Source organism: Anguilla anguilla, chromosome 14 (genome assembly GCF_013347855.1).
Source record: "Anguilla anguilla isolate fAngAng1 chromosome 14, fAngAng1.pri, whole genome shotgun sequence".
Classification (NCBI taxonomy): Eukaryota; Metazoa; Chordata; class Actinopteri; order Anguilliformes; family Anguillidae; genus Anguilla; species Anguilla anguilla.
The window spans coordinates 2,675,548-2,689,806 of NC_049214.1; the positions used below are offsets into that span (position 1 = coordinate 2,675,548).

Here is a 14,259-nt window from a genome sequence, read left to right on the forward strand (position 1 = left end):
GCGGAGGCAGCTCCCCTTTCACACCTCAGAGTGGTTCATTCCTAACTTACGAGCGTTGAGTTGAGTCTGTGTGAGTAGAAACAGGAGGAATTTGAGTCCATGTTGATATGACTACAGTCTGGGGGCACAGCCCACACAAGCCTGGAAAATAAAGTTGCTGTTTGGGTACGGCATGTTTGCATACAAGGTTTCATACAAGGTTTCAATTTTGCCGTCACCACATGCATTTTCCTCCACCCAGCTAGCCAATAAAAGTGAGAAATCTTGTCCAATGAGAACGAAGCACACCTTCGCTTTAACCGCATGCATTCAGGAGGACTCGTTTGATAAATTTGTGGTGATCAATCGAGGAATGAAGTGAGCAGGATACAGTTTCCTTCACAATTTAGGCCTTTGAATCAGAGCACACAAGTCTGAAAGTCTTTGCATATTTATATAAAAGGCTTGTGAACCGGTCAACACAACCTGCCAAATTTTTTACCAAGGTGCCATCTTCATGGAAACGAAGTCATGCAACTCAGTTTATAAAACTCATCCAACCCTTTTTGAGTAAAATGCTCCCAGCACTATGCCCAGCAAAGCAGTGGTTTGGCAAAATGTGTGACATGCAAAATAAGTCTATTCCTCGACTGCACTGGGCGCACCACAGCAAAATGCCTGAACTATAAAAATGACAAAAATTGAAAATGAAAGTTCAGCATTCATAAATGAACATTTGCTTTTAGGCATGTAAACAATACAATGTGTTGTGTTAATATCTGAGGTGTGACCAGTGCAGTCGAGCAATAGACTTATTATGGACTTATAGACATATTCCCGGTATTGTTTTTTGACCATATTGTTGCCACTGACTTACATTAAAACGGGCGGCTGAAACAGCTATACTGGAGCCAACCACACTGGCGCTAGTGAGCAACGTCTCTCAACAAGAGAAAGAAGTGAGCTTCAAAAACGCATCCCGGTTTTGGCCGCTTGGTTTATAGCTGGATATTTACTGAAGCAATTCAGCTTCCGTACCTTGCTCAGGTGTGCAAAGGCAGCAGGCCATCTGGGATTTGTAGTCCCGAGTTACATGTCCCTGTAGTCCGATTCATGCACAACTGTTGCCCTGACAGCCCAGCCCCCTGCCCCCCGCCCCCCGCGCCAACCTTCTGGGGTTTAAACTGGGAAAGCCCATTAACCCAGGCCCATCAAAATATTTTGTGTAACCTTGTTTATTTTTAAATAAAGAGTTTCTATTTTAAACCTCCTCTGGAGGCCAGGGGACTCCAGTGCGGGCGGTCAGAGCTAATTTTGGCGGAGTTAAGAGGTTTATCCGCTGTTTTTTCCGCTGCTTATTCTATTGAAGAAGTGCACAGGATAAGAGCTGCCGTGGTGGACTGTGAGAGGGGGCGGAGTCACACCTCTATCCTCGAGAGTACCGTCAGTCAGAGACAGTGAGAAAAAAAAAAAAAAAAAAAAAGTGTTGAGGGGGTTGAGTTTACAGTATCATGTGCATGTTAGTGTGTGTATATGAGTGTGGGTGTGTGTGTGTGAGTGTGTGTGTGTGCATATGTGTATGTGTGTGCATGCATGTGCGTGCGTGTATGTATGTGTGTGTGTGTATGTGTGTGCGTGTGTGTATGTACGTATGTGTGTGTGTGCGTGTGTGTATGTGTGTGTGTGTGTGTATGAGTGTGGGAGTGTGTGTGTGTATGCATGTATGCGTGTGTGAGCGTGTGTGTATGTGTGTGCGTGCGAGTGTGTATGTGTGTGTGTGTGTATATGTGTGTGCATGTGTGTATGTATGTATGTGTGTGTATGTGTGTGTGTGTGTGTGTGTGTGTGTGTGTGTGTGTGTTCTGTAGCTGCACTGGCAGTATTTTTACTTTCTGTCAAAGTGCATAGAGCAGAGTCTCTGCAGCTTCTGTCCCTCATCGTCTGCACTAGCGAAGCTTTCACAATCAGGAGCACGTTTCATTGGGCAAGCTTGTCTGGAGCAGACTGACCCGCTCCTTCTGACACAAAACGCACCGCGTGCCATACAAACAGAAACAACCAGTTCCTGCCCTGTTGTTCCTTTACAGGACAAATTAATTAAGGACAAAACCCTAAACCCGCACGCAGTCACCCAGATTAGCTAACGACTAACGTAGCCAACTCTGCCAAAAAATCATACGTCTCGTAAGTCAAGAGTTACATTTCTGGCTGGACGAGTTCGACAGGTACCATTTTTACCCTTAGTTGGGTGTCATAGTTTGTGTAGTACTACATGAGCAACTGAAGGATCACTGAATTGGGCAGCAAACACTAACAATCAGAGGAGAACCTGTACATCCACATTCTGGGAGTCCATGACAGGTAAAAATATAAGCCACAGCCAATAAGAATTACCAGCACTACATAAGCCACAGCCAATAAGAATTACCAGCATAAGACACAACCAATAAGACACAACCAATAAGAATGACTAGCACAACATAAGCCGCAGCCAATAAGAATTACCAGCACAACATTTTGATTACATTCATTGTTACCAACAGAATGTCCTGATAAAGTGTGATTGTCATCATACACAATCTATGGTTTTCCTTTCCAAGTGGTCTACTCAACAAAATAAAATCAGTCTTTCCAGAATTATTATAATTACATTTTTCCCAATGAAACACTTGAGATTGCTGATATTGTTAATGCCCACTTTATGTATGAACTCACTTTGTCTCTCCTTCTCAAACATTGTTTAAGCATCTCAGCATAAATGTTTGCAATCAAGCCTGAACTACAGAGAAATGCTGAGGTGTGTGGAAGATCGTCTGAAATGATTGCAAAACATTTAGCAGAAAATCAAGCCAGCATTTCTTTTTTGGGTCTTGCGATGGCCAACCCCACGCACCCTCTGTAAGAACGAGGCTCATGAAGGCTGTGGGGGGGGCAGGCAATCCTGGGGTCTGATGGGACTGGGCAAACAGCCAATCCTGGGGTTTGACGGGATTCGGAAACCAGCCAATCCTGAGGTTTGATGGGATTGGGGAACCAGCCAATCCTGAGGTCTGATGGGATTGGGGAACGACCAATCCGGGGGTCTAGGGGGATTGGGGAACGACCAATCCGGGGGTCTAGGGGGATTGGGGAACGACCAATCCGGGGGTCTAAGGGGATTGGGGAACGGCCAATCCGGGGGTCTAAGGGGATTGGGGAACCAGCCAATCCGGGGGTCTAAGGGGATTGGGGAACCGGCCAATCCGGGGGTCGGACGGGATTGGGGAAGGACCTCGCCCTGGCGGGACTCACCTTGTAGAAGAAGTTGGAGCGGCCGACGGAGCCGATCTTGCCCACGTGGTTCATGAAGCAGAGGTTCCCCTCGGTGGAGCCGTACAGCTCGCACATGCGGATCTCGCCGAAACGCCGGTGGAACTCCCGCCAGACGTCCTGCCGGAGCCCGTTCCCCACGCCCATGTGCACCTTGTGCTCCTTCTCGCCTTCCACCTGGGACACCATCGCCCCCCCCCCAACCGAAAAAAATATACATAAAAAACAGAGCATCATGGGTAGTAACCTGCAGGGGCTGTGAAACTCACTGAAAATTTGGAGGGCACAACTCTCTGTCCACTGAGGCCCAATCTGTAGGCTGGCTTTTCTTCCACTTCACTTGTGTGTCTTAATTATGTACACAGCTGTACAGATTGCTGGTGAACTCCCTGTATGACAGCACGGTGAAACGTCCTCACCAAGGGTGCAGGAGAAGTCTGCAGCCTGTGACTTTATCAAAACGTCAATTCAAATAAGCGACTGGCCCAATTCAACAATTAAGAGCACAAGTCTTCATGAAATCCCAAAACAGTTCATCCTAAAGTAATCTCAAATGCAAATCTTTAATCAAATTTGGTCTGGTGATATTCGCTTTCCACACATAACAGGAAATGCGATGATCGGTCTGCAGATTTCACATGAGAGAACTAAACAGGCTGGAAATATTCAACATCAATGTGTAGTTAGAAGTAAATTAGACAGACCCAACCACAATCATGTTGGACTTGGGACCACACCTTCATGGTGTCAGCATGACAACAGAATATAAGGAAATATTAGTAATACACCAAGAATATATAACAATCAAACACCTCCAGTTCAGAATTACATTTTAAGCTGAAATGGAAAATGTATTTCTTGAGCAGTTTTTCCACTTGTTTGAGTAGGGCGTGTTCAACCGTTACTATTTAAAAAACGGACGCAAGCAACAGACACTCGCGCACGCGCGGAGAATCGCACACGCGGAATCTCGGACGGGCGAACTAAACCGGGTTTTTCTTGTTTGGCTTGAAAAGCGAACGCGCCAGACTGATAATGCGCGGGACGTTGGAGAAGCGCGGGGGCGTACAAAGGCAGCCACAGTCAGTCCACGGGCTACGCGCGGCACACAATGCGCGCCTGACGACCGTTTCACTGTACTCCCATTCTTTTCACATCATCTGTATTCACTGCGGCAACTAACACTGCTCCACTGTTAGCGCGGGCAGAACAGCAGGCACGTCAGGCCACGGAAACATCAGACCACGGGGAAGGAGGGGGGCGGGGTTGCTCTCCGCGATACTGCAATCATCAGGGCTTGACGGCGAGTCACCGCAGAACTTAGGAAACTGCGGTTATGCATTATCCTGTCTTTCGCAGGAGCAATCAGAATTTGTTACTCGTGATTAGCTACGCTGTACCTCAAAATGGTAACAGCTATACATTTTTATTTATTGAATCATATCATCCTGGCGGTCATCTCAAGTATTTCCATAATAATAATAGTAATAATCCTTTACAGAAACTGAATACACTGCAATACATGAAAGAAGAAAAGTTTGTATGTGTCCCATTAAAAAAACTGTTAAAAAGCCTTGATAATACATTTTAAAGACTTCCCCTCATTTCTGAAAGGGAAAATAATAATAATAATAATATCATCCTAGTTCTGATACAAATACCTTCAGCCACTATCCAAAATACAACAGTAACACTTCCTGTTGGTGCTTCCCATTGGCAGGATGTACTTTCCAGAATGTCCCTAATTTGATTCTTACTTGCACTTCTGAGCGGTCAGCAGGGTGCTGGTGGGGGGGGGGGACAAAGACAGCTTTGAGGCTGTGCACTGGTCCAGCATGGGCCAGGGAATGGTTCTGCTCCGATTCGGTGTGTGTGTGCGTGTGTGTGTGTGGGGCGGGGGGGGGGGGGGGGGGGGGGGGGGGGGTTTGGTTGGCCGACAGTGGGAACCTGGGACACTCCAACAAAAGCTCCTCTTGTGTCCCGGCCATGGAAATTAGACACAATTCAGCGGAATGTTTTCACAATTCCGCCACTTCAGAGGCTGTCCGGGCCTGAAGAGCCTTGGAAGGCTATCTGCACGCGGGCACACTGTGCTCAGATAAGCCCCCGTCAGGAGATTAAAGGCCCTCCCTTAGGATGCCAGCTTGGATCAACACACATCTCTGAGTCCACTGGATGAGGTCAGGGCTGGGTGGTATGCCATTTAAAAAATTTTTTTTTTTTTTTTTACACCAGTATACTTCGTGAAGTAACAGTATACTACGCGGCTTTTTAAATTTACAAAAAAGGATTAAGTGATTCTTCGTGTAGAGTTCCGTCAGTAGAACGAGGGGACAGAAATGGAAATCGACACAAAGGCAAATTCCACACAGACATCAGGAAATATTTTTTCACGCAGAGGGTAGTCACTGTGTGGAATAGCCTGCCTGGTCACACAGTAGAGGCAGAAACTCTGTCTCTACTACCATCCAGTCTGTAGGTAATCAGAGCAGCAGACAGCGTTTAGTCAGAAAAATGGTGAGCATTGTTCGGCTGAACGGCTTGTTCTCATCATTGTGTTCTGTTATGTTTTGGCCATATCACCCAGCTCTAGAAGGACTGTTAAATGCTCCATTTGAATGAATGAATGAATGACACAGAAATTCTCAGCTGCACATTTATCCATTTTGTAAATAATCTAATGATCATTTAATTATTAAATGACTGCTGTTGACTGACAATTAATTTTCCAGTGATAGGGTATAGGGTCATTCTAAGCACTCGTCAGTCATTTTTTTCTTCTTGTATAAATTACCTAAATTATCTACCGAAACCAACCACTCAGAGCCAAAAGGTGCAGTATGCACCATGAAAGCTTTCTTATTCACTGTGTTCTAGAAAAAACTGGAAGGGTTGCCCCAAACAGCAACATCACCCGTGTTTTCTTCGACTAAAATGCACTGAAGAATTTTAGGAACGCCTTTTTGGACCGAGCACCTGGAGGGTGGACTGTTTCAATTGCAGGTTGTCACACAGGTTTGTAACCCTGCGGGGGGGGTGCAGGCTGGGCCGGGCCGTAGCGTACCTGGGGCTGGTTGCAGAGGTAGCGGCAGAGCTCTCCGATGTACTGGAAAATGGTCACGTCGTACTTCTTGCAGTCGACCCAGAACTGCGAGGCCGAGAACTTCTTCTTCAGCACGCAGGTGGCACCTGCGGGACCGGGAAGGAAGCGTCACGACACGGAACGGAGCGGAACGGAACGCCGAGTCCAACGCTCGTTTTCCGAATGTTCCGAGGCTCGCCAAATCGACACCCCCCCTAGGGGATGACGTTTTTTTTTTTCCTCCGTCCTCGGGGTTGCCGGGTCGAGCGAGCTCTCCGTGCAAAGAGAGCGAGCTCGCCGATGAATGCTCGAGACGCACCACAAAGACCCCCTTCCCCCCCCCCCCCCCCCACCCCCCCCCCCCCCCCGTGTCCGTGCGGAAGATTCCGGAATTGTGCACGGCGGGCCAAGCTGCGCGCGGAATTCCACGCAAAGGCCCGCTTGAGCCCACCCACATTAACAGGGCCTCAGCGAGGGGGTCATTAGGTAATGCGGCCCCAAGTTCGTCCGAGGTACAAGCAAACAAATAAAGGCACAGTACTGATTCGAACCGGAGCGTTCAGCATGTTGCCAAAGCAAGCCATGTGTAAACGCACCGGTGTACAAACACTCAGGGTCAATAAAACTTTTTTACGCAACCCAACAAGTTAATTATTAGGAAAAAAAAAGGATAAAGAGGCACACATGGCCTAGTAGAGTAGAGACTGCGTCATCAGAAATGAAAGGTTACGAGGACCGTAGGTAACGGGAGAAGACTTTGAAGTGTCAACTAAATAAAGTTTACTGAAAACCTACTGCTGGGTGGCTCATCCGGTTAAGCCACGGTTACGTAAGAATCATTTGGCAGTCAGTCTTATTCAGAGCGGGGAACAGTAGCCGTGTTCTAGGGCATGAATGGGCCCCACAGACTGGCATTAAATCCGGGCATGCGCCAGTGCCAACTGTGACTGGCATCCCCTCTGGGCAGCACACCCCTGGGTCAAGGATGGGGTGCGATTCTGGGCCTGGAGGGCCGGTGCTGTGTGTGTGTGCAGGTTTCTGTTTCCACCAATTACCCAGGCTAAGTGAGCCAACTGGCAGTACTGTACACACCAACACTGGCTCACTCAGAGACTAGATCGCATTAAAATGTTTCACATGGGGAAACAAGAACAGTCTTCGGGGCTGTCATTCGTGTGCTTATCAAGAGCTAAAATGTCGGATGACGTACATTTTAGGAATAATTAAGTAATTAAAGCCAGAAGTTTGTATGAAAACCAGAAATGGGTACGGCTCTCCTCGCCCACCTCTGATCTACATTCACCCAGGGATGGGAGAGTTTCAGTCAGCAATGGGTTTGTCTGTTCAGCTGCACGTGTCCTCCTCAGACTCATGTCTGTGCTAGCCTGCCTTTTATACAAAGGCGTGATAAGATGTAATGGGTAAAGTCAGTTTCTGCAGAGGAGAGCACACACCTGTCTGTACTAAAATGACAATGGAGGTTTGTGATGTGCTGGGAGTATAAACAAGCTATTTCAGTGCTATTCAAAGCAGTTCTTTTTTTAAATAAACGTTAGACAAGTGATACAAAAACATCTCATTACCGTAATTGTTCCAATTAATTGTTGTTTATTTTAAAAATCATACCTTTCCAGAGACAATCCATTTAATGCAAGCTTAATGTATTGTACTTGACAAGAAAAGCATACCACGTACAATGTGGAAAATAGAGGCTTTAATTTCAAAACAAATTGTCAGGTCTAGCTGAGGGGGCACGAGATCCTTAATTAATGAGCTGCCCGTTCGAGACTCGAGTGTGTTGTCTGCTTTGAAGACCATGACTGAGTGAAAATAATTAGGCTATTCTGAGCAGATAATCAGCTGAGTCTTTTGTTCAGAAGTGACTGAATTACAGGCAGGTGTGGGGGGAGGCGGGAACAGCCATTGAAAACCAGAATTTATGACAAGCGGGAGGGACCTTATTATGGATTTTTCTATTATCAGACTTATCTCAATGCGAAATAACAAAAAAAGAACAAAAGGCCAATTTCAAAGCCAATTTACCCGACGTCAGAATTAATCACTATTTTCATGCGCCCTGCGCTTCGCTAGTGCTTTTTAAAATCCTTCTCATGCACACAAGCTGTTGAATCACAAACTGCTGAAATGATGAAGAGCACGACTCCATCCGCAATGAGAGGTGGACTCCCAAAGGTTACGTGCCTCTGGCGATGAAACTTCGGCGATTTTGGCAAGAGCGGAAAGCGGACTATAGACCAGCGTTCCCGTCATAAACATCGATCCCAGGCCATTAACTGGGAGTGTCCCAGCAAACACAAAATGTCCTCGCAACGTTACTGATATTGTTTTGTCGATGTTCCCACTTCCACCATTCACCGAATTCCAGCTCAGCTAACATACCCCCATTTCTGAGAATCTGCCTCCAAAATTATTTTTTTTTTTTCCCCAGGAGACCAACAACCTCACTAGTAAACTCTCTCGCTGACTAGCCAATAAACGCTGGTGGAAGCCAGATTTTTTCCACAACTCCCTGTGTCCGACTCTTCTGCCCAACCCCAGGGGTGTGTCGTGGCACATTACAAATGGATGTGTAATTAATACACCCACTCCAGGCCTCCCAGCCCCATTCACTTCGTTACACCCTTTACTGGTAATGAATGGCTCCCTGACCCCTTTTAGAGATCCTTTCTCTTTTCTCTTTCTTTCTCTGGGCTTTCTTTGGGATAATGTTACAGGTATAGCTGCGTCTAGTCGTATCTTCCTTTGTTACAACACAAACCGTTGTTCGTTAGGTTAACATTTTCCTTATTGAGTATAAATGGACTTTCTGTGCCTTCTTGGTGGTGCCGCACTTTTGGATGTTCTATGCTCCTGTTCATTGGTCCAGATAAGAGCATTTGCCAGGTGATTGACTGCGATGAACATTATGATCTAAGTGCTGAAATGACTACATTACCCAGCTTGATGGTACCTCCGATACCTCTAATGATCTAAGCGCTGAAATGACTACATTACCCAGCTTGATGGTACCTCCGATACCTCTAATGATCTAAGTGCGGAAATGACTACATTACCCAGCTCCACTGTGCCTCTGATGCCCGTAATGAACATTGTGATCAAAGTGCTGAAATGACTACATTACCCAGCTTGATGGTACCTCCGATACCTCTAATGATCTAAGTGCGGAAATGACTACATTACCCAGCTCCACTGTGCCTCTGATGCCCGTAATGAACATTGTGATCAAAGTGCTGAAATGACTACATTACCCAGCTTGATGGTACCTCCGATACCTCTAATGATCAAAGTGCTGAAATGACTACATTACCCAGCTCGATGGTGCCCCCGATGCCGATGAGGGAGGCGGCGCTGTGGTAGAGGGGGAGGGGGATGTACACCACGTCCTCCGAGGTGCCGCCGTAAGCCCAGAACCCGGCAGCGCCCTTCAGCGACTGCAGGTGCGTGATCACCGCTGCCTTGGGGAGCCCTGGGGCAGAGAGGGAGGAAGTGACACGTTAGTGACATCACAGACACCATTTAGGGGTGGAGATACACACAGCGCCTGGCAGCAGGGCTACTCCTGTTAACAGAACCCCTCCCTCCCTGAGGGACAACACGGCCAGTTATGTGGTCCCCGCGGTGACCACTCCCAAAGGTGTGACATCACAAATACTATGAACTGAATTCTGAACCGAACATTCTAATGCTGATGTCACAATCACTGCTGGTGACTGAAAGCAGTGAAGTTCTAGAACAGGGGTGGCCAACCCAGGTCCTGGAGAGCCGCAGGGTCTGCTGGCTTTTGTTTTTACTCGGCACTTAATTGATCAATTAAAGCAGTTGATTACATAGTTAACTCACCTCACCTGGTTTATTTTGTGTAAGTGGTTGTTGTATTTAAGGTCAAAACAAAAACCCGCAGACCCTGCGGCTCCCCAGGACCGGAGTTGGCCACCCCTGTTCTAGAACATTGACTTGTGTCAAAGACAAAAAAAAAACCTACTCTTCACAGAGTTAAAAAAACAAGACCATAGGACTCATTCATACACAGTGCCATTAATCAGATCTTGGCATATATGTGTATTGTAAATATTGACGTAATAAGGTGTGAGAAATGGATGCACAGTTAATAGATGGCAGAAACATTAGTGTTGGAACACGGGTGGTTCAAACTGTACAGGCCTGGACCCTGATCAGGGTAGTCTACAGCCAAAGGAAAACTCAAAGCCAAACGCACCAGTGTTTCTGGGAACTGACTCACAAAACACACAGGCCTATGCTGTAAAAAAAAAAAAACAAGATAATCTGCAGAACTGAAAAATAAAAATATTTTTTATAGCTAACATGCAGCAATACTAACTGCAGAGAGCATAAACTTGATATTTTTTTAGACCGTAAGTTTGTGTATGGTCCTTCTGACGTGCTTCGTGGAAAAACAGACTCGTGAAGCAATGTAGCAACACGCCTACACTGAACTGAACACCTGGAGTCTGTGTCATAGGTTCCACGGTCATCAAACAGTGCACCATGCTAGGTCCGTCCCTGGGTGACAACCTCACAATTCCCATATCCCTATACATACAAACAATAAATCTATACCGCACTGTTGAACCTGCAGCAGTATCCACAGTCTCGCCCCATCGTAAAGGAAATTATCTCTGCACCTCAGCAATTCATACGCTTGAATCGTCAGACATGTTTGAAGAGGCGGTGCTGTCCGGAGTTTATCGGCCTCACGGTGTACTTTCTGATAACGGAGCACGCATGCCGTTACTCCACTTTGGAATTTAACCTAGAGAACAAAGAAAACAACACCTTTGCCCCAGTAAATGGACTTCAGTAACACCAATGGCAACCTTGCGATACCAGTATTGGTGCGTTTTAACTAGATAATGAACAGGCCCTGTATTCATAAAGCATCACAGAGTAGGAGAGCTGATCTAGGATCAGGTTTTCGCTGGCTATACTCTAATCTTATCCACTTACGAGCTAAAAGACTGATCTGAGAGCAGCACTCCTACTACTGTGACATGCTTCATGAACACAGGGACCAATCTAGGATCAGTGACCATAACTGAAAAAACCATAGAATTCAGCACTCCTATGGTGACGTTTCATGAATACAGGGACCAATCTAGGACCAGTGACTGTAACTGAAAAACCATAGAATTCAGCGCTCCTACTGTGACATGTTTCATGAATACAGGGACCAATCTAGGATCAGTGACCATAACTGAAAAAACCATAGAATTCAGCACTCCTATTGTGACATGCTTCATGAATACAGGCCCTAACCTAGGATAAATTACTGCAATGGGAATACCACAGAATTCACAGAAAACGGTATAGACAAGGCTGCTAATGTGTATGTGGGCATGGCCTGTATCCAGGCATGTTTTAGAGAGTGCGGGCACTAGACCACTAGAAGAACCGTATGCAGACAATGCAGGACATTTCCTAACCAGGAGCCTATCCCAGCATGCATTGGGCAAGAGGCAGGAATACACCCTGGACAGGTCACCAAGCCATTGCAGGGCACACACATCATTCACTCACACCTACACACTCATAGACTCTCCAGTTAGCCTAACCTGCATGTCTTTGGACTGTGGGAGGAAACCGGAGTACCCGGAGGAAACCCACCCGGACGCGAGGAGGACATGCAAACACCTCGACAAAAAGTCTTCGGCCCGGAGATCAAAATGAGCATTTCACTACTGTGAGGCGACGTCATTACTCGCTGCACCACAGTGCCACCCTCCATCAAGACAGACCGGAGATACTGATTCACGTGAGAAAGATAATGCAGCTTTTAAAAACATGCGGGGAAAGACGGATTTTGTTTGGGTCAGGTACAAGGACATTTGGCATGTCTTTGTTATTCCTACATCAAGTATGCTTATTAGCGGGCTAAAGTGCACACACAGTAACCTGCCATTTTCTTTTGTAAATCCCACAAAAAACAGTTTTGAAGTATGTAGTTATGATTAGTGGACTACATTTAACACCATTGCTGTTTTTATTGTTAAATGTGTGTTCCCAATTTGTCAGATGTTTCATTTTTCATTTAAAAAAAAAATTTAAATATAAAGAAATAAATCAACAAAAATAAGGACCTGCAACAAGGTCTTGGTCTTGACAAGAAGATCTGAGTTCACGCCCCTACTGCGCAGTCTCCAATTTGTACAACATGGCAGCGCCCACAAACTACACTTCCCAGGCTTCAAAACCCTTATCACCAAGCCCATGGAGAGTCAATGGGCTGGGCCTCTTGCTGATTGGTCCATTTCAGAGCCTGACAACAACCCTATTGGTCAGACACTTATCAACCTTCGCTGCTGTCTGGCAAGTCATCTGGAGGAGAGAGATATCACTGAATTCCACGCAGAGAAGCTTCAACACACGCTGCAGCCAATCAGCCGTAAGTCTTCCGCACACAATCATACTGTGTGCGTATATGTGGCACCCCTATGGTACACAGGCCCGTTTACTTGCTTCTGCACTAGGACGTGTGGCACAGTGGGTAAGGAACTGCGCTTGTAACCGAAAGGTCGCAGGTTCGAATCCCGGGTAAGGACACTGCCGTTGTACCCTTGAGCAAGGTACTTAACCTGCATTGCTTCAGTATATATCCAGCTGTATAAATGGATACAATGAAAAGTTGTGTAAGTCGCTCTGGATAAGAGCGTCTGCTAAATGCCTGTAATGTAATGTAATGCACTAGCAAGGCGTACACCTTTCAATAGCCGCACTGCTTTTGTAAAAGAAAAGAAGGAACCAATCAGAAACTCTGCAGGGACCAGTTTCCAGAGTCACACATCACTAAATGAAAGCAGTTGCTCTGCAGCTGCTACTGGCGATTGCGCTTCCGTGCAATGTAGCGAAGCCCGGCTAACTCCCAGCTAAAGAAAGCCCTAGCCCTGAGCTAGCCTTCACACCAGCATCCCCACTGGCCTGACAGCTGCGACCTTAGCCTGGGGACTTCCTTAGCCTGGGGACTATCTTAGCCTGGGGACTTCCTCATCCTGCAAACTTCCTTAGCCTGGGGACTTCCTCATGCTGCAAACTTCCTTAGCCTAGAGACTTCCTTAGCCTAGCGACTTTCTTAGCCTGGGGACTTCCTTAGCCAGGTGACTATCTTAGCCTGGGGACTTCCTCATCCTGCAAACTTCCTTAGCCTGGGGACTTCCTTAGCCCAGCTCTGGAGGATGGTTAACATTGACATGTTTGAGAGAACCCTATAAAGCCATATAAAAACCCTATGAAAGGTAAAGATGCATGTGGATTTGTGTGGAAGGTGATGGACCTACCCACTGATGGATTTGTGAGGAAGGTGATGCACGTGCACACTGATGGATATGTGTGGAAGGAGATGGGAGTACACACTGGTGGATTTATGTGGAAGGTGATGTACGTACACACTGATGGATTTGTGTGGAAGGTGATGTACGTACACACTGATGGATATGTGTGGAAGGAAATGTACGTACACACTGATGGATTTGTGTGGAAGGTGATGTGCGTACACACTGATGGATTTGTGTGGAAGGTGATGTGCGTACACACTGTTGGATTTGTGTGGAAGGTGATGGACCTACCCACTGATGGATTTGTGAGGAAGGTGATGCAAGTACCCACTGATGGATTTGTTTGGAAGGAGATGTGCGTACACACTGGTGGATTTGCGTGTGTTTGGAATCTTCTCCCTTGTGGAACCAAGTTCGGAAAAGGTGAAGTAACACACTGAAGACCACGTTCCAATTGAAAAGGTTTTATTTCGATGCGTGAAGGGAGACTCGCCACGGTGCCACAACAAGCGTTCCGTACGAACCTCAACGAGACAGCCGCAAGTGAGGGTTTAAAGTATACTGTTGAGTGGTTGTGGTTAT

The 14,259-nt window shown here is 46.5% G+C and overlaps 1 protein-coding gene across 1 annotated transcript in view; it reads right to left on the bottom strand.

Annotated features, from left to right (window-relative positions):
- slc27a6 (solute carrier family 27 member 6) overlaps positions 1-14,259 on the bottom strand; it is a 30,600-nt gene that overhangs the window by 9,994 nt on the left and 6,347 nt on the right. The window contains exons 3-5 of the mRNA XM_035391325.1: positions 9,699-9,857; positions 6,353-6,477; positions 3,271-3,465 (exon numbers count right to left, since the gene is read on the bottom strand). Of these exons, the coding sequence (XP_035247216.1) occupies positions 3,271-3,465; positions 6,353-6,477; positions 9,699-9,857 (479 nt within the window). The remainder of the gene's footprint in view (positions 1-3,270; positions 3,466-6,352; positions 6,478-9,698; positions 9,858-14,259) is intronic.